The sequence below is a fragment of the Bombina bombina genome, chromosome 9 (assembly GCF_027579735.1).
Source record: "Bombina bombina isolate aBomBom1 chromosome 9, aBomBom1.pri, whole genome shotgun sequence".
Lineage (NCBI taxonomy): Eukaryota > Metazoa > Chordata > Amphibia > Anura > Bombinatoridae > Bombina > Bombina bombina.
The window spans coordinates 131,404,224-131,423,781 of NC_069507.1; the positions used below are offsets into that span (position 1 = coordinate 131,404,224).

General features: G+C 37.2%; 1 protein-coding gene across 3 annotated transcripts in view; it reads left to right on the top strand.

Annotated features, from left to right (window-relative positions):
* The window catches only part of LOC128640068 (glycine N-acyltransferase), a 309,564-nt gene that overhangs the window by 197,865 nt on the left and 92,141 nt on the right, over positions 1-19,558 (top strand). For all 3 annotated transcript variants that reach the window (XM_053692391.1, XM_053692392.1, XM_053692393.1), the window contains exon 5: positions 16,312-16,450. In XM_053692391.1, coding sequence (XP_053548366.1) covers positions 16,312-16,450 — 139 coding nt within the window. The remainder of the gene's footprint in view (positions 1-16,311; positions 16,451-19,558) is intronic.

A 19,558-nucleotide genomic window follows, 5' to 3' on the forward strand; every position in this document is an offset into this window, starting at 1 on the left:
GATCCGCCACTCATCCCTAACGAAGAACCACCTCCTCCGAAACCCAACACTTCAAATCTCTCTAAGTGGACAAAAGTGAATAAAAAACGACTCAAGAAATGACATTCTACAGGGGCCAAAACACTTTACAGCACCTATTAAAGGGTCCCTTGGTACCCTACCTCAAAACTTTAACCGTCAACAGATCTCCGACCACTTGTATCCTTTGTTCAGGTTGATTATTAACTGGTTCCTACCCCCATGACACTCTACCGACTTTCTAGGATCTATACTCAAAGGTCTAGATTACTGTTTAACCTATGCTTGTTTACTTGTTTATTATTTATACACAATGTTACTGATTTCAAATATATATTCATGTAACTATACATATACGCAGCACTTAATCCCATCAAGTGGACGCAACCACACCTAATATCTGTACACCCCTCCTTTGGGGTTTTTTGTTATGTTTTTAACTCATGTTTGTTGTTAAATGTTCGGTTTATATTTTACTGTTTGACTAGAGATACTGAGACACTACCCATGTATTTTAGAAATCAATACAGCCAATCCTTAGCAATAGACTACTTTTTCCTAAACAGCTTAATAGTGTGCAAGAGACCAATACAAAAGACCACATTAACACATTATCCCCCTACTATAATCCTATGACCTCCCAAATACACCATATCTCACATAACGTGAGAGGACTAAACACAGACGTTAAACCCCGCACAGCCATAACTCAATACCAGAACCTAGGGACCAACATTGTCTTCCTTCAGGAGACCCACTTCACCAAATCACAGATCCCTAAATATTGGTCAAGGAATTACACCCAACACTATCATGCGACTACAGATAAGAAAAAGAGAGGAGTATCCATATTAATTCATTCTTCCCTAGGGCAGGTACCTGATAGTCAAATGCCAGATTTCAGACTCAGACATCATCCTATGCAACATCTATGCTCCCAATGAAAATCAACAAATATTTTTCCGAAATATTTCAAACTTACTAACCAACTGGTCCCAATACAAAATTATATTAGCGGGAGACTTCGACATTACAAATGACAAAGTTATCAGATTTACTAAATAAACTTAGCCCCAAATCCCAATGACAAAACAGGTTGGTCAATTATATACAGGAATACCTAGCTCCCCACACACTCATAGATACATGGTCCACCCTTTATGGGATTACTAATGACACAACACCAGCCTAGACTATGTCTATACAAGCCAGATATTACAACCTCTACTAATGTCCTCAGCAATTCATGCTTGCGTGTGGTCAGATCACTTAATACTCTCTCTACATTTAGACAAAGTAATAGACACTCAGAGGACCAAATAATAGGCTTTACGACCCTTACCATTTAAAAGATCCTTTGAGACTGAACAAACTCACATAATTATTAATAGAATTTTGGACTACAATCCTTGGTTCCACTAGCAACCCATTCTTTCCATGGGCCGCATAAAACATACATACGGGGCCTACTCATACAAAGTAAAGCATTTCAAATTAAACAACTCAAAACTTACATAGCACAACTACAACGAGAAATTGAAAAGCTGGAAATTCTGGTGAACTGCTGGTGCAATGCTGCCCCCTGCAGATTCACGGCCAATCGGCCGCTTGCAGGGGGTTTCAATCAACCCGATCGTATTCGATCGGGTAGATTTCTGTCCGCCACCTCAGAGCAGACGAACAGGTTATGGAGCAGCAGTCTTTAGAATGCTACTTCATAACTTCTGTTTCCAGCGAGCAGGGCTTGATAAATTGACCCCCTTATAACTTTTTAATGCAATTTTCTAAAAATAATTTTTATCAGACAGTGTTATTATGTGTGTGACTGTACATCTAAATGTATTTTTGATGTGTTTTGTGCGTAACAGTTAAAGGGACATAAAACCCAATTTTTTCTTTCATGATTCAGATAGAGCATACAATTGTAAACAACTTTCCAATTTACTTCTGTAATCAATTTTTCTTTGTTTTCTTGTTATCCTTTGTTGAAAAGCTGGGATGTAAGCTCATGAGTGTGCACGTGTCCACAACACTATATGGCAGCAGTTTTGCAACGCTGTTATACATTAGCAGGAGCACTAGATGGCAGCACTATTTCCTGTCAGGTAATGCTTTTGGCATGTGCATGCTACGTACCTAGGTATCCCTTCAACAAAGAATAACTTGAGAACAAAACAAATTTGATAATGGAAGTAAATTGGAAACTTTTTAAAAATTGTATTCTCTATCTAAATAATGAAAGAAAATTTTTGAGTTTACTGTCCCTTTAACCATATATCTGAAGTTTCGCTAACCTGACTCACGTTAAATTAGGTTGCTCTCAAGCAAACAAAAAATCCAATATCGCTCATCCGCAAACATTTAGAGCACCACTCTTAATCTTGCCCTTTATGTGGTCCATCTGCACTACCACACTCCTGTCTCATCAATCTCTGCTGTTTTAATTCTCTCCCAGTTTACGTGCACCATCCTCACTGCTAAAGTATGTTTTTTGTTTCTGAGTGTGATAGTAAGTCTATGTTTGTGTTCAGCAAGGGTGTTTACAAGGGCATAATTACATAAGTGGTTGTAGGTATCAAATTTATATGTTTGGGTGTCAGTGTCTGAGAGTAAAATAATGCATATTTAAACAAAACTTAAAATCAAACGTTGCTTTTAAATTTTTTAATTAGTCATACTATAAAAGGTAAAAAGAACGCTAAAATGCTTTGGTAGAAACTTTCCCGCCTCCAAGAAAGCCTCATTTTGTCTAAACTTACTCTAAAACTTTCCATACTTTGTGATAGATTTTCCTTGTGACAAGCTTTCTAGCCTGGATCAATAATTTGCAACAGCATCAGAAAAACCTTGCTGTTTTAAAACTATGCGTTCAATCTCCAAGCTATTAAGGTGAAAGATTTGAGATCTTGAAGATAAAATGAACCTTAAAGGACCAGTCAACACATTAGATTTGCATAATCAACAAATGCAAGATAACAAGACAATGCAATAGCACTTAGTTTGAACTTCAAATGAGTAGTAGATTTTTTTATAACAAATTTCAAAGTTATGTCTATTTCCACTCCCCTTGTACCATGTGATAGAAATCAGCCAATCACAAATGCATATACGTATAGTCTGTGAATTCTTGCACATGCTCAGTATGATCCGGTGACTCAAAAATTTTAAATATAAAAAGACTGTGCACATTTTTTTAATGGAAGTAAATTGGAAAATTGTTTAAAATGACATGCTGTATCTGAATCATGAAAATTAAATTTAACCTGAGTGTCCCTTTATGACAGAAGGTCCAGGCAATGAGGAAGAGATCATGGAGGAGAGCAGGACATTTTAACTAAGTCCACAAACCAAATTATTCAAGGCCAAGCTGGCACTATTAGAAATACTGCTGCTTTATGCAAGTTATTACTCTTGAAAGCAGAACAGATGAAGGAAATATGTATGCCAGGCAAAAGGACCAATTAGCTGCCAGAGCATCTACAAGCTCTCTGGACCCCTTAAACTATATATGGAACCCCTTTGTTTAAACGAGAAGCCATCAGGATTATCTCTGGAACACCCCACCTCTTTACTATCTGATTGAAGACATCTGCATGTTCATGCCTGCAATCTGAATTGCTGTAATGAGTCAGGAATTGAACAATGGTATGGAAGGGTAATGAAGAAGATCTTAAATTCACTATTGATGTTATGAATCAAAATGAATACAAAATGTACTTACAAATACATTCACACTAATATAACATTTCTTGACTTAAATAATGAGATTGAAAACGGTAAAGTAGAAACCTCAACTTTTTTCAAAAAAGTTGACTGTAACAATTACATTTATCAATCCAGTTGCCATCATAAGGTTTGGAAAGCAAACATATTGAAAGGACAATTACTTAGAGTTAAGAAAAATTGTTCAAAGGATGATAAATAGATGGAACAGTCACAACGTTTGAAAAAAAAAGATTTTTAGAAATAGGTTATACAGAGGATACATTGAATAGTACCATTGAAAATGTCAATAAGATCAATAGAAAATCCCTCCTAGCTGAGATCATAACTGAATGTAGAGAAAATCGACATCTAATTGAAAATATTATTTTAAAGAAATTGGCATCTTTTGAAATATGACAATCTTTTGGGTGAGAAGCTGAGAGATGTCCCACAATTTATCTATCGAAACACTGAAAATTTTAAGTCAGTATTGGCTCCTAGTGTTCAAACAACTAAAACAAAGCTTTATGAAACAGACATTAAGGGGAAAAGATTGAAAGGTTTCTTTCCCTGTGGATGGTGTAAAACATGTCAACATGGAATTAAAAGTGACACGTTTTTATCTAGGACCAATAAGGAAACTTTCAGAATAGATAATATCATTCGCTGTCAAGATAAAGGGGTCATTTACCTGATGGAATGTGGCTGTGGTCTCCAGTACATTGGTCAGACCTCACACAGCTCCTAGCTATCAAACATGAAAGGGACGATGTCCCATTGTATAAACATTTCAAAGAAAAACATGGAGGTAATAACACAAGTCTAAAATATATGGGTATCTGTAAGATACAAAAACAATGGAGAGGCAAAGACTATAGCAAAAAGCTATTACAGGCTGAAGCCAAATGGATCTCCAATATAGATTGCCTATAGCCTAGAGGTGTAAATGCTGATGTTGAAATATTCCATCTTATATAAAAATTGTATAATATTTTTAGATTATATCTCCTAAATTATGAATTCTCTATATAAACACGTATCTTTTTACCTATTTCACGCCTGTCTAATATTTTGGTCCATAATGCATCTTAGTATATTATAACTGGTGGGGAACATCATAAATGATTTTTTGTATTTTATACATTGTTATTAGGGATTTTTAGAATAATTATTTATATTAATTTGTATATAACACCCATTAGGAGACTCGAGCAAACTAATATGTATTTATATTTGAATTTGAATTTTTATTCTAATGTGAATTTATTTTAATGTGTTATTTTAATGTGTTTTTATCAACTAATTCCACTATGTATAAATGCTTGTATTTTTTTAGATTTATATAATTATCTAATTTTTATTAGATTTTTTTAAAATAACCTTTGCCGAATGTAGACTTGATTAGAATATGTCCATTTTAAACATGTAAGTTTTTTTTTTTTTTTTTTTGTTAAACTTTTTATTGAAAGGTTCAGAAGCATACAGTATTCAATAACAAGGTATACAGTTATAGCTTTGCTTCACATTATCTACTTATACTTTTAACACATTATTAACAAATAAACTGCAGAAAAGAATTCCTGGTTATCAAGATTTTTTAAAAAAAAAAGGAGAAGGGAGAACCCAGAGCGCATATGTACTTGTGTTTGAATGGTTAATTGAAAATTTTGCATTCCATTTCTAAGCTGGTATCTAAGACTACAAATTATCCTACTGTGGTCACTGAGGTTCTCGGCTACCACTCTCACTATGTGTCTAGTCAGGTATTCCTGTACTCGTCCCATATAAATCGTATTGAGTCTAAGTCGTCTTTTCGGTTGGTCAGCTTAAAGTGGTATTTCTCTAATGTAAGTGCATGTGTTACTGTAGCTTTCCATACCTCCACTGAAGGAAGGTCTGGCTTCTTCCAGTTTAAAGGTATCAATTTTTTCCCTGAATTAACCATAATTGTCAAAAGCGTTAGTCTAAATTTACAAGTTATTTTAGGGAATGAGTTAAAAAGAAGAGTCCAGATGTTTAGTGGTAAGGGCAATTGCAAAACTCTCTCAATTTCTCTTTTGATTGCCTCCCAATAATCTTTTGCTATTGGGCATTGCCACCAGATATGATATGGTGTGCCCCTGTCCTGACAACCTCTCCAGCACATATCTGAAACTGTGGGAAAAATTTGGTGTAGGCGCACTGGTGTATAATACCACCTGCACATCAGTTTCAAATTCATCTCTTGGATAGAGATGGATGAAGAAGCTTTACTCATACGTGTGAATATATCACACCATGTCTGTCTAAGCATCGAGCTTTCTGATTCCTTCTCCCATGCACTGACATAAGATGGCAGCGTTTTAGAGTATGTAACTAAGATTTGTTTATGTGTGAGGGACAATATTCCCCGATTTGGTAGAGGGTTGATGCATATATTCTCGAATGGGGTGAGAGATCGAGTTAGATGTGCTTTGAACGGGTGTGTGGTGAGAAAGTGGGATATTTGTAAATACGCAAGCCAATCTTGAAATCTAGGGCCGTGTTTAGCAATAATTTCTTCTTGCGATTTCGGTTTTCCTGCTGTGTAGAATTCACAAACAGGGAGAGATTCTCGTATACTTAAGGGATATTCCCCTCTCTTTATGAGATTAAGTGGATGGAGAGCATTCCCCACTAGTGGGGTCAGTGGGGAATATGTCGAGGAAATGTGTGAATGTTTCTTAATAATCTTGTCCCAACATCTGTAAGTTTCCCATGTCGATGTGGCTACAGCTTTTGGAAGTGCTCTTTGACTGGGAGGGAGCCAGCAGAAGCCTCCTAGCGGAGCATTGTTAGCTAACTGATGTTCTAGCTGAACCCATTCTTTATTGACTGCGTTCTTACACCAGTCAACAATTCTGGTCAGAAAGGTTGCCTGCCTGTAGTGTTGTAAATTCGGAGCCCCCATACCTCCCAATTCTCTTGGACAGTAAAGCGTTGCTGTTGCTATTCGTGGGCATTTATTTGCCCATATAAACTTGGTTAGCATTTTTTGTATCTGATAAATTGCTTGTTCAGGGAGGGGAATGGGCAAGGTTTGCATATAATACAAAATTTTGGGTAATATGACCATTTTGATCGCGTTAAGTCTACCAAGCCAAGAAAGGAATTTATTATTCCAAGCTCTTAGCAATGAGGACACATGTAGTTTAAGTGAGTTATAGTTAAGTAGTAGAATATCAGGGACATTAGGAGAGATATGTACCCCAAGGTACTTGATCGCTTTATCTTGGATTCTGAATTGAAATTGCTGTTGCAGGGTTTTTACTGCTGCTGGCTCTAAGTTAATACTCAGCAATTCAGATTTAGATATATTTATGCTGAAATTGGAGTAGAGGCCATACTCCTGTATCAAATGAATAAGGGCGGGGACTGACTTGCTAGGGTGTGTTAGTGTGGTAAATATGTCATCTGCATACATCGTAATTTTGTATTCCGACTGCCTTATCCGATGCCCTGTTATGTGTTCGTTATCCCTAACATATGAGGCTAATACTTCCATGGATAACACAAAAAGTAGTGGGGATAGGGGGCAGCCTTGCCTCGTACCATTTGTTATTTGGAAGGGGTCTGAGACTGAGTCATTGAGTTTAACTTTTGCTTGAGGGGTGTTATATAATGAAAATATCTTCCCAATTAATTCTTGATCAAACCCAAATTTAGATAAAACTTGCTTTAAAAAGTTCCAACTGAGCCTGTCAAAGGCTTTCTCCGCATCCATTGAAATGAATGCGGAGGGTGTGTGCATACGGTGAGCATGTTCCATTATCGCCAAAAGTTTAGTAGTGTTGTCTCGTGTCTCTCGTGTCGGTGTAAAACCGGCCTGGTTAATGTGGACTATTTGGGGGAGGACTTTATTAATACGTGCTGTTAATATTTTGGCATATAATTTTATGTCCACATTCAGCAATGAGATTGGACGGAAATTTGCTGGGGTGTCTGGAGACTTCCCTGGTTTAGGGACTACTGAGATTTGTGCCTCTAGCATAGAGGGAGGAAACGGGTTATTGCCCGTAACCTCATTAAAGAGGGGTGTTAGGTGGGGTATTAGGTTTTGGGAGAAGAGCTTATAAAATTTTGATGAGAAGCCATCAGGGCCCGGGCTCTTCCCATTTTGTAATGTGCTAATCGCATGCTGTATTTCATGCGCCGTGATAGATTTCTTTAAATCTTGCAATTGGTCTAGTGTGATTTTGGGAATATTACACTTTGCTACATATGACGTGAGATTTGTGAGATGTTCCTCTGAGGGAGGTGTTTTGGAAATGTTATATAGATTAATATAATATTCCCTAAAACTATCTAGAATTTCTTTTGTTGTGGTAAGAGGACTCTGACATTGTGGTTTTCTAATCTCGTAAATATATAACTTAAACCGCTTCTTTTTTAGTGCCCTCGCTAGCAGTTTGCCTGCTCTATTGCTCTCATAATAAAACATGCTATTTGTTTTCCGTTGTAGGTTATGGTACTCTATATCTAAAAAACTGTCTAGGGCTGTACGGGCTGTTTGACATTTCTGAAATATTTCTAAATTATTTGGATCTTGTTTTATTGCCAGGTCTAATCGAGAAAATTCATCTGCCAAGTCTTTATATTGTTGCCTCATATGACGCTGTCTCTGGGCTTTTAATTTTATCAGTTCCCCTCGCAATACACTTTTATGTGCCTCCCAAATCATATAGTTGTTATTTATAGAATTTACATTGTGCGTAAAATATTCTGTGATCAGTGTTGATATCTTCGATTGGGTGTCTGGGTCATTCAGTAAAGTGTCATCTAACTTCCAAAGAAACGCATCTGACTGCGTTTCTGGCCAAGAAAATTTTAGTTTTACTGCCGAATGGTCTGACCATGCTGTTGGGGAAATATCACAACTATGCACATTAGGGAGGCCTTTCTGATTAGTGAAAATATAGTCCAATCTGCTATGTGTCTTGTTGGGGCTAGAATAAAAAGTGTAATCCTTTGTATCTGGGTGAATAAGACGCCAAAGGTCATATAGATTAAGGTCTTTTAGGTTTCTCCACAATGTTGTAGTAGTTTTTTTGGACACCATTATTTTAGGATTGGAACTATCTTTATAGGGCTGGAGGGGAAAATTCAGATCTCCTGCTAGAAACACTGGGCCCACTGCCAAATCTAATGTTTTCCTAAACATAGCGTGGAAGAAAGAATTTTGCTTGGTATTTGGCGCGTATACATTTACTAACGTTATGGGTCTTCCATACAATAATCCAGTTAGGCCTAGAAATCTACCTTCCTTGTCTTTACTGATATGTGAAGTCGTGAACGGGAGGTCTTTTTTGATTAAGATACTGACTCCTGCTTTCTTATGGGGTCCTGAGCTATGGTAATGTGTGGTGTACGTCTTCCCTAAATATTTTGGTTCTCTTTGATGTTGAAAATGAGTCTCCTGCAAAAATATTATGTCTGCATGTCGCTTAGCTAGGTCTGATAGTGCTTTGCTACGCTTGTGAGGTGAATTCAGTCCTTTAGCATTCTGCGTTAGTAAAGTCAGATGATGTGTGCGTTTATTTGTGTGTCTCGACATCTTTACCTATACTTGATAGAACTTGATCAGGAATGCTGCATTGTACATTGCTCTGGGTTCGAGAGGAGAATTTGAACACAGGTATTTCTGCAAAACAAAATATTAACAGTGAGAACTAAGTTGTACATTAGTGTAAACACATAACAAACAAACATATATACTGAAATTTTAGTATATGGATTACAATACAAGTCTCTCTTCCTAACATAGGGTATATTGAGAGAATACATGGGGGAATTGGTGTTGCAAGCCCCTAGGTCTCATCTAACAGAATCTTCTTCATTCTGGTAAATAAACAATTTCAAACAGAAAAGCAATACTAATAACAAGCTATCTTGGTATAAGGCCCTGAAAGTAAATATTGTCTAGAATTCAAGACACTTCTGTGGAAACAGTTAGATTAGTAACAGGTGATCTAGGTGGTATGGGAATCAAAGTTTTCCCTTTTTTAGTGGTAACAGTCTGCCAATTTGGGATTCTGTCACTAGGTCTTTTGGCAGAGGACTGAGTGGCGCCATTTTCTGACGTTGGCTTTATAGGTTCAATGTCCAGAGATGAACAGAAAGACGCAATTTCATCTGGTGTTTTGCAGATCAGTCTAATATTATCCTGAATGACCCAAATCTGTGCTGGAAAACCCCATCGATAGGGGATCTTCTTGTTTCTTAATGCTGTGGTCAGAGGGGAGAATGCTTTTCTTTTCTGCAAGGTCTCATATGACAAGTCTTGATAGAACTGCAATACAGTACCTCTAAAGTGGATTGGTTGGTTTTTGCGTGTCTGGTTTAAGATCATTTCTTTCTCTAGAAAATTCTTGAACCTGATGATAATGTCCCTGGGAGGTGCTGTACTGGGAGGTTTGGGACGAAGTGATCGGTGTGCTCTCACCCATTGTATGTCCGTTGTGTGTGAAGATTCTTTTACATGCTGAAACAAAGCTTGTAGATAGACTGGGAAATCTCGTGGTAAGACTTCCTCTGGTACTCCTCTAATTCTAATGTTTTTCCGCCTACTGCGGTTTTCCATGTCCTCCATTTTTTCTTGGAGGGTTTGAATGACATCTTGCTGAGTATTGACCTGTTCAGTTAAGACTTGGACTTCTTCCCTCAATTGGTCATGGTTGCTTTCTAGTGATTCGACTTGAAAACCAAGAGTGTGGATGTCTTGAGATAAGGTAGCCAGTTCTTCCCTGATACACGTACGGACTATGTCTGCTATATCTTGCTTTGATGGCAGATTACTTAAGAAAGATGCTTGCATTTGTGGCTCAGGAGTTATCACCATGGTTTTGGGTTGGGAGCTCTGGGAAGGTGTAGGTGATTGCGCTCCTGGGTTGGCTTCACTATGTAATGGTTCCATTGCGTCTGCAGCCTGCAAGTATGAGGTCATGGTGAGAGTTTTCATGGGTGTCTGCTTAGTTGTCTTATCAGTTCTAATGTTGCGTCTTGCCGCCATGTTTAATACTGAGGATTCTCAGGAAGTATTTCTATTACTGTATGCACTGCAGAGTTCTGTCACGTAATATCACTATTTGCTATGTCCAGAATAATATTTATAGTTGTAAATAACTGCAAGTCTCTACCGCTGATGCGTCTATGCTTCTATACTTAACATCTCAGATGCAAAGATTCGTGCTTCAGGGAAACCTTTCTTTACTTTTACTTCTTTTCATGCTGTTTTCATTTCCCCAACTTTGTCAGTGATATTCTCCCTTTATGTGCCTTTCCCTCGTATAATACCCGCTGCATATATGTGTGTTTAAATGCTTAGCAGCTAGCGGGTCTTTCAGTCTTTTTAGCAGAGATAGTGATATGTATGTCGTAGCGGTTAACTGCTTTGCCTGCACTATGTTACCAGCCACCGGTATTAGAAGGGCTCACCTTTGCCACATGTTCCGTTCTATGGAGCGATAGCCTGTCAGCTTCCTGGTTCATCTGTTAATGTGGTCGCTCTTTTGGGGTTCTTGGTTTGTCAGTGCTGCTCGCTACGCTGCTGGTTCAAGGATAGGCCTCTGGTGGTGCTTCAATTCCACTTCCGCTATGGCGCAGTTACTTTTGAAGTGCATCTAGATAGATCTTCTAAACATCCACCAGCGTGTCGTATCTTGTTGCAAAGGGGCTCATCTTTAAGCCTAGATGTTTAGGTTGCTTCTTCTTTTCCTCTTTTGAAGTTTTTCAAATATCCACCTAGAATAAACTTAACATTTCAGGGCATAATGCACGGAGCTCCGGTTTTACACTGCTCTCATGGCAGCTTCCGGCTCCGCCCCCCACATGTAAGTTTTTTTTAACAATAGATTAGTTATCAAATATAACTGCAATAGATTAATTTATAATAAGCCCATTTTGGTTTTAGCAATTTTAAATCTATTGCGATCTTATAAGTATTGTGTTTTAAATTAGCACACAAAATTAAGCCGGTTCTGAAATATCGATATGATAGGACAAAAACTACAAGTCCCATGAATCGTAATACCGGAAATGATGTTGCGACTTTACCAGGACCGGAAGTGACGTCACAACAATACCGGAAGTGCTTATACACAATGATTTCATGGACTCTATAAGCCTCATATAGTACTCCCATTTTGCTTAAGGGCAAGAAAGGTAGTATCAGGACCATGTAAGTAAAGTTGAGAGAATACTCTAAGGGCAATGTCTTTGGCGGGAAAATAAGATTTTTCAATTGGCCACCAACGGCTATTTAAACTAGAACATAATGAGCAGTTATCATTCTTGAAAAAGGCCCATGCTATTGCCGAAACATGTCAATAAAGGGTTACTGCTCAAGTCTCAAATAGGGTAAGCCTGATTTTATAGTAGGGCATATTAGGTTTTTCTTGCTGTATTTGAACTATGTGATTTTTCTTTTTACAGGTAACCACATATATATTTTTTGGATACACTGATGCATTTTCTTTAATTTTTCTTTAATTTTTTATTATTTGTTAACATTTTTATTTTTATATTTTTTTGTACCTTTTCTTTTTGTACCTTTTTGGGGACGCTCATTTTTTGGACATTTTCTTTAGAAATCTTTCCAAATCGTTTGGGGAAATATACTTCCAGATATTATCACCAAGGACACTTTTTCACAGGAGTTTGGAGAATTGGCAATACTGTCATCTTCTTTTTCAGGATTAACTAACTGTTACATTCAATTTCTTCTTTATGTTTTAGGAATTTATACACTATTTGTATTATCTGTTTCTATTTGTATTATCTGTTTCTATAGGGTACCCTAATGTTTTGTAACACATAATAAATGTTAACTTTTTAATATATACACTGGTTGGTTCGCTTAAGCCTCTTTTGGCGCTCCCTATATTTGTATTAGGAATTGAACAATGCCTATCAAAAAATTTGAGACACCACCTTCATAGCTAGAAAACCGCAAGATCCTCCTTAATGATTGGAAAATGCCACTCCTGTGACATTGTCCGTCTGAAAAACGCAAGTAAGTTTCCTCCTTCAGTAGATGCCAGCTCAGAAAACCCCGGAAAATCGCACAGCACTTCAACACATTTACTGGTAACCTAACCTCCAGAGGGGAGCAAACTCCCTGCTCTGCCCGGAACCCAATACTGTACATCAAGCAAGGAGACATGCATATTTTTATTATTGTACGGAGAAGGAAGCATCAAGTGAAAACGACTGGAAATGTATCCATAATAAAATAGATTTTCCTATTATAGGACATAAAATAATTCTTTGGGCAAGCTGATTGTAACCATTCCAACATTGACTTAGCCTAAAAAGTAGAAGGGGGTCACATATGAAACAAATTTAAAGAAATGGCATCTGATGTAGCAATCATCAGATCTAGCTCTTCCTTACATAGCACTATCAAGGTGATTTAGCTTTCTATGATCTGACAAGCATAGGCGAATACTAATACATAGGGGCCGATTTATCAAGCTCCGATAAGACCACTGCTCCATAACTTGTCAAAATCAACCCGATCAGATACCATCGAATTGATTGACAACCCCTGCTAGTGGCCGATTGGCCATGAATCTGCAGGGGGCGGTATTGCACAAGCAGTTCTGGTGAACTGCTTGTGCAATGATAAATTCCGACAGCGTATGTCGGCATTTATCGATGTGCAGCGGACATGATGCGCTACGTAGACAGCTGATTCATAACTTCTGTTTCCGGCGAGCCTGAAGGTTCACCGGAAACAAGGGGCATCAAGCTCTATACGGAGCTTGATAAATCAGCCACCATATCTTTAAAACCTGTAGCAAAATCTCATGAACTCCCTTGTAAAAAAAACATTCAGGGGGAGGACAGACTCCTTTAGAGGCAAGAGCAACATTAGATTGATTAGCATACATAAAGCGACCCATACAAGCATAGCAAAGTTTTGCTGGGGGTACAGTAGAGAAAAGATTACATAATACACATTTCAAATAAATAACTAATTCAGTGGATCTAACCTCTAAAAGGTTTCATATTAACAACTTTGGGACAGTTCCAGTATGCTCCAATTTAAATTAAATCAATAGAGACAGATACATTTAATTAACAGCAGTTTAAAACACCACAGATAATCTTAAATTAGTCCTAAAATCCAAAGCAGGACAAACTCCACTGGAGTTTGTGTAAACAGCAAACCTGTTGTCTATGTTTGTCCTGCTTTGGATTTTAGGACTGATCTCTCTTCAGTTATAGTGCAAGTATTTATATTTTTTTTAGTTTGCTTTAACTCTGTGAACTGGATTAATACATTTATTATATGATAATTGCTTTATTGATTAAATTTGATATTATTTGATCTGAGTTTCTCATTGTCTGATACTATGTGTTTTTAATTAGCGCTGTCCTTTCCCCTTGTTTCATACAAGAGGTAAACACAGGGGCGTATTTAGGTTTTGTGCTGCCCTAGGCGTTCAAAATTCTATAATATATATATTAAGACATTATTTTGCAAGTCAGATGATTAAAGTGTTTATATCAGAAAAAAATATCCTTCACTGTATGATAGTTTGTCAGTAGGTAGTTGTTTAACCTTAAACATCTTCTTTGGTGATTGACAGTTATTTAAGCAAAATATCTGCTTGGATAAATATGTAATGAATATACAAACTGTCCTTTAAAAGTACTTAAAAAATACGACAGTAGTTATGATAGGTTTAGGAATTGTATCCTAGGGGATAAAGTCACATGATACAATCATAATAAAGTATATACTTGTATTGTTTCTGAATGTATTAAATGCATACAACATATTTTCAGTTGTGTTTTAAGTCACATAGTTGTATAGATTCAGCAATAAATACTTATTCTTTACATGTATGACAGATAGACAAACAGTAAATGTACAAGTATTTAGTGACTTATCCGTTTAAGTATTTTAATGCCTGCAGTCTAATGAAGATGTATTGAAGGGAGAAAGGCATATGCTGTTTCACAGTGGTCACGTTGTAGTGCACACTGCACTGTGTAGTCTGTGTGAGTCTCAATCACGCGGTGGAGCCAGGAAGAATACCGCATTCCCTCTCAGTCCAGGCCAGGCTGCGCAAGTGAGCTCCGCCTCCACTATCACCACGTCATGCACACCCACATACAATCCCATAGGATAGCAATAGCCGGGCCAGCCATTTAAGTCATTAGTAATTGGTTGATTTAGCCACCCGGCCCTGAGTTCAGTAGAGTGTCCCTAGGGACTCAAAATTCTGCTGCCCCTTAAAAATCTGCTGCCCTAGGCACCGGCCTTGTTGGCCTATGCCTTAATACGCCCCTGGGTAAACAGATAACTGTTTATATATATCTATATATATTTTTTTTTTGTGTCAAAAGTGACCGCGTTAATACATATAGAGATTTTACAAATAATTGCTACCTATGCCTATTCTGTAGCAATTACTGGTACTAGGGGACTATAATGAATAAACACGTATTATAAAAGATAGAAAAAGAAGAAAGATTAAGATTAGGATTGAATAGGGATAAAGATAGGGAAAGGGAAAAGTTAGCCATATCCAGCACTAAATCATTAGCCCTAAATAAGCTATACACTTTAAAGTTTAGGATTAGTATCACAAATAATTGTAAACAAATTTAATGCTGAATGCAATAATTGTTACAAAAAAACAGCAGCAATGAGTATGTGTTTCAAATATCAACACTAATTGTTTATTGAAGTCCAAAGTTATAGAAATCCAAAACTGAACTTTAATTGTAATGGGGATCCCCTTTATAAAGCAGTGACATAAAAAAAAATTTATGCAGTCCTTTCAACATGCAATTTATTTGTATATCCTTATGAAAATGCAAGTATAATATTGCTTGTAAATCCAGTCACACTAATAATGGCAACTTTAAAATTGCTGTGATTCCTCCATACAGCCACTCTGTAACGGAGCTCAAAATTTTGTACTCACTCAGGTTGTGTCTCAGGTAGCTTGACATAGGAATCAGTGGAGCGCATACAATACCTCCCTTGCTGACTCGGAGCGTGCTTCCAATCCACACCTCCTTAAAATACAGCTTCCCCTCTTTACAATCGCACCTTCCGAGAGTTGCTCCTGTGACCGCAGAGGTCCTAGGTGCCTGTTGATTCTGTCCACTGCTGCTTGATCACATTACTGCTTGGTGAGTGCTAAGCGGTTTTATGATATTTGATTTACCGCTTGCACTAAATGCCTAGCCAGAAAATTGCTTGCACTAGACGCCTAGCCATTGCTTGTTTGAGAAATGGGGTCTTTGGATTAAGACCCAGTGAGTGAGCTAATCACATAGGTAAAAAGTATATTAATATAAAAGTGTTGGTTATGCAAAACTGGGGAATGGGTAATAAAGGGATTATCTATCTTTTTAAACAATAACAATTGCTGGGTGGAAAGTATTATGATGTTTATAAGGTGAGATTAGAACAGTCGAAACCTCTTAATTTTCAAATGTATGCACAGCTTTTTTCTAACCTACACTAGGCTGATTCCAGCGCACATATAAGGTGCAAGTTTGAAGACCCAGAAATGGCACAATTAAAACTTCATAATCATCCACTTACAGGGTGCCAGCCAGCACTGGGAGAAGTCCTTCGTGATGTAAGTGCCAAGTACAAGAGCAGCATAAAGACCACCAGCAACATACTGTACACGAGAGAAAGCATCCAAAGCACAGAGGAAGCTGACCTGCTTTCAACATTGAGGTACAATACATAAGAATTAAACAGGTTGCAAGCGTACAGAAATCCCTTTAAGACCTTACTCAATGAAAATTCTGAAATTTTGCTCTGTGCTTCCACTCCACACAAGCTGTCAAATGTTTAAAGGGATAAAAAATATGCTGAATCAGAGTAAACATAAAAAGATCACATAAATCAGCAACAAAAGACAGCAGCACTCAAATTCAGCATCTTCAACTTGATTTATTGGTCATCAAACCATGAAATAGAAACAGCAGCAACGTTTCGGGTTACACACCCTTACTCATGCCATACTCACAAACTCTCATTTCCTCTTTATATACCCAATAGGGACAATATATTTAGCATATACAACACTTCACAGTTAACATATACAGATTTGAAATTCATCAAACAAACAATTCTCAGCATATTTACGGAAACACTAACAGGTCATAATCTTTATTCATACCTGCTGGCATAAGTGTATTTAAGTGAAAAATCCAAAATGATTCTTTTTGTTTCAGAAATTGTTCCCTATCTCCCCCACATCTGAAGGGTAACACCTGTTCTATTATCTAGAATCTGAGTTGACTCATATTATGGCCTGCCTGCGTAAAGTGTAATGCTACGGGTGATTTAACATACTTTCTCCTTATATTGGATTTGTGTTCTTTTATTTACTCACGTACTGTACGTGTTGTCTCTCCAATGTATGTTAAACCACATGGACATTTTAATAAATATATAGCATATTCAGTGTTGCAAGTTAGATAACCAGAAATTTGATATTTTCACCCTGATTCAGGATGTACAAACGTTGAACCTTTTTTCATGCTGTTACAATAAAAACATCCTTAAAGGGACACTCAATCAAAATTAAACTTTCATTATTCAGATAGAGCATGCTATTTTAAACAAATTTCCAATTTACTTCCATTAACTAAATGTGCAGTCTTTATATATTTAAACTTTTTGAGTCACTAGCTCCTACTAAGCATGTGCAAGAATAAGTGTGTATGCATTTGTGAATGGCTGATGGCTGTCACATGGTACGTGTATGCATTTGTGATTGGCTGATGGCTGTCACATGGTACAGGGGAAGTGGAAAAAAACATAACTTTTAAAATTGTCAGAAAAAAATCTACTACTCATTTGAAGTTCAGACTAAGTACTATTGCATTGTCTTGTTATCTTGCATTTGTTGATTATGCAAATGAACTGTGTTGACTGGTCCTTTAACATGGAAAACAACCATGGTTCTTTTTAGAAATGTATTTCTGTTTAACTGTACTACTAGAACCTATATCAGCCCTCACTAGGGTATCCTTAATATTGGTACCTCTCTTAAATGCAGCCATTGGAAATTCCTGAAAATCCTTACATGTTTAGGATGTTCTGATTGTGACAGCATGATAAAAGGTTCAACTTTTGTACATCCTGATTTCTAAGCCGTTGAAAGCCGTCTATTATCTCAGGGCATTTTAACAAAGTGCTAGTTCATGCCATATAGATAACACTGTGCTCACTCCTGTGGAGTTATTTATGAGCCAGCACTGATTTGCTAAAATGCAAGTCTTTCAAAGGTATATTAATATAACAGTGATGGTTATGTGGATGTTATGTAGTTGTTAGTAAGTCGACAATAACTAACTCCTTAGGAAACCCAAACTATACAAACTGTCAACCACACAGAATGGACATTAGTGCAGAAATACTAGCTGCCGATCCTGACACAGAAGAGTACTTTAAGTACACACACTCACCTACATTACGAGTTTTGTGTGAAACTAACACCAAAAAAGTTGCGATATTTCATTCTCCATAGTGCTGCCATTACAAGTTACTGAAAAGCCTCCTTGTGCATGCGATATGGTGGAGTTAAGCTCCATACCGCATAAAATCCAAGGGCTTTTTTGACGTGCTCATGCCCGCTTTCCCCCATAGACATCAATGTGGAGAGAAACCCTAACACCTGAAGTGCGGAATTAAAAATCTCCGTAATGCAACCCCATTGATGTCTATGGGGAAAAAAAGTTACATTTAAACCTAACACCCTAACATAAACCCCAAGTCTAAACATCCTTAATCCGCCGCTCCCGACATAGCCAACGCTATAATAAAGTTATTATCCCCTATTCCGCTGCTCGCCTTCACTATAATAAATGTATTAATGCCTAATCCGCCGCTCCCCAACATCGCATACACTATAATAAAGCTATTAACCCCTAAACCTCCGGCCTCTCACATCGCCGCCATTAAATAAACCTACTAACCCCTAAACCTCCGGCACTAAATAAACTTATTAACCCCTGCCATGAATACCTCAGGATTTATCTGCTAAGGGGTTAATTATGTTTAACCTGTGAGCTAAAAAAGATTTGTTTTTCAAGAAGAACTGTCTGTTTGTGTTTTCTTTGAAGTGCCAGGTGCCTCATAAATAGTTTCTAAAGCCCCTTCCACCAAATGTTATTGTGTATGTATTGAGTCATAAAACCAGTCATAAAACCAGTCAACCTGTCAGCTCCAGAGATACACCCCAGTGCTTTTTCCCCATATCCTGATGAGGTCAATAAAAGGACATTGGTCTAATGTATATATGTCTTTAAAGCAGATTAGGACATTAAATGAAGGGAAATATGACAACCCTGTCATACTTGGTATCAGATTGATTCTCCCAAATGAAACTAAGAATTTGCTGGTCAGTATATACGGAAATAAATTTACCTAGCAGAAATTATAAAGGGTTCTATAATTTCAGGCAAAGACTGCCCAGGAGGATGTGGTCAGGCAACTTGATCTCTGGAAAATAGGTATAAAAATTTTGTTTTTAACTCTAAGATTGTCATTCTTACAAGGGAGGCTGTGATAACACAGAGTAAGGACCCAATTGATTCATGCCATCTCTCTGGTAACAGATTTCAAAGACTAGTAAAGTATTCAATCTGTTTTTCTCCTTTTTATTTTAAAAACTGTTTGCTGTGTGTAATTGTATTTGTAAAAACTTTTTATTAATAATGCATTATGCATAATATTTTTGGCATAATAAATAATTCCTTTATTAAGTGTTGGCCTTTGTCTAATAATTGAACCACGTTACTGAAAGAGACTGGAATATTAGAACTGTATATT